The following is a 1,794-nucleotide window of genomic DNA, read 5'->3' on the forward strand; positions in this document are numbered from 1 at the left end:
CTGAAATGCGAGTCGCCTCATTTTATAGCTTTGGCGGCCATATTCTTTGACGTCACATTTGGACCCTTTGTGGTAATCCTGTTTTGGTAAACTTTTAGTATGTTTTTCCCTACATGTAATACTACCAAAAAAAGCAATAAAACGCTTTCTTGGAATTTGTTCAGGGTAAAGGTTTTTTTTTTTTTTTTTTTTTTTTTTTTCGTATTTTGACTGGACTAAGGGAGGTCCCTCGAAGAAGGTGTGCCGACGCAGCACAAGAAATGCGGTATCCTTAGGGCATTTGGTGCATCGGTTTCTTTGCTTTCTGTGGCGACATTCTTGATGACAACTTGATGTCGAAGGGTCTCACTTTGGATGAAAGGACTGGCAATATTGAAGGAAAAGACGAGAGAGGGGAGTTTGCGTCCTTGTGATGTGGGCAGTTTTGTGTTGTTTTTGCTCTCGTTAAATGGCCATTGTAAGATGGGCGCTTGGATGTTCCTTCTTGTCCCTGTGACTTTGGTTGTGGGTTCTTTGTTGCTGGGTCTGTTTCTGGACTTTTGGCGTCGTTGTTCTCCACTTGAGAGGGACCTCTTTACTTGCCTTTCTTGTTTGCCTTGGAGGGGCAACCTTCCTGTCCCTGGTTAACCCGACGATTGTTCTTGGGATGTTTTTTCCTGAAGATTTGGGCAGTTTCAAGGTGTAAATGGATGTGGACATCCATCTGATCCTCTGTTGTTGTAGAGGGGCTGCATGGGAGGCCCGTTAGCCATGGATGGGAGAGTATTCCGCGAAGAGAGAGACGGCTCCACGGGTCTTTCTTAAAGCAACGCAGGATAAGGTCGCGGCCTAATTTGGGGACGTTGTTGGGGAATGGCGGTTTGGCCCTCCGGATGGATGCGTTACTGTTGAAGGGATCCTCGCGGCATACGAGGTAATAAAGGAGCGTGCCCAGGCTCCAGACCGTTGCAGGGACGTGTATGAACTTGCCGCCGTTGATATATTCCGGGGGCCAATATATAGGCGTTCCGCCTGTCTTTTTCCCATTGTAACTCGTAATGAGCTCCCCACTTCCAAAATCAATCACCTTGATATCAAACCTGCTTGAGTCATCCCTGTAGATCAGAATGTTCTCAGGCTTGATATCTTTGTGTGATACTCCCACGTCGATGCATCCTTGAATGGCTTTTACCACTTTGGTAAATAGCCTCTTGACTTGGGCTATGGGTAATTGGTTGGAAGTTTCGATATAATCGTAAAGTGACATGGCAGAGGGAATGAGTTCCATGACCATGTAAAAACTGTCCTCGCTGCTGAAGGAGTCGATGATTTTGATGACGCCCGGGACTTGTTGCACCCTTTGGAGAAGGGCGGCTTCTTTGGGGACACTTTTCCCTTGGTGTGTGCCCCAGGACTTGACGGACGCCAATGGGACCTGCTTGAGGGCGACCTGAAGGCCATCGACGACCCTCTTGGCTCGGTAGACGCAACCGTCATAGCTCCTGACTGGTCATTGTCCTTAGACGTTCCAGGCCCTTGCTGTAAGAGAAACTGTGCACCATATGTTGCGCTTGCATCTGCATGCAAAGATCTGTATGGTCTGAAAGATTGTGTCCGTTTGCGTATGGATGAAAAAAGAGAGAGAGGTGAGTGAGATAAATAAATTGTAAATTATAATTTATCTTTTTTTCGATCTAACTCAGGTAATAATGCTGAATCCACCGAGAGTTCACGGCCGAGTCACTTGCAGCTTCACTTCTAAAGACACATATCCCTGTTCCAGTCACCATATAAGAGGAAACAGTGTTTGACGAG

The 1,794-nt window shown here is 46.7% G+C and overlaps 1 protein-coding gene across 1 annotated transcript; it reads right to left on the reverse strand.

Annotated features, from left to right (window-relative positions):
- Nucleotides 1–215: 215 nt before the first annotated feature.
- On the reverse strand, nucleotides 216–1,481 carry LOC143023895 (serine/threonine-protein kinase pim-2-like; the record flags this gene model as incomplete). The annotated part of the gene is made up of 2 exons (XM_076182555.1): nucleotides 216–363; nucleotides 579–1,481. Coding segments are annotated over 2 exons (1,051 nt in total), but the record flags the coding sequence as incomplete, so codon positions are not given.
- Between the last annotated feature and the right edge of the window lie 313 nt (nucleotides 1,482–1,794).

This window comes from Oratosquilla oratoria, unplaced genomic scaffold (assembly GCF_046742065.1).
Source record: "Oratosquilla oratoria isolate Oo_2021 unplaced genomic scaffold, ASM4674206v1 SCAFFOLD68, whole genome shotgun sequence".
Lineage (NCBI taxonomy): Eukaryota > Metazoa > Arthropoda > Malacostraca > Stomatopoda > Squillidae > Oratosquilla > Oratosquilla oratoria.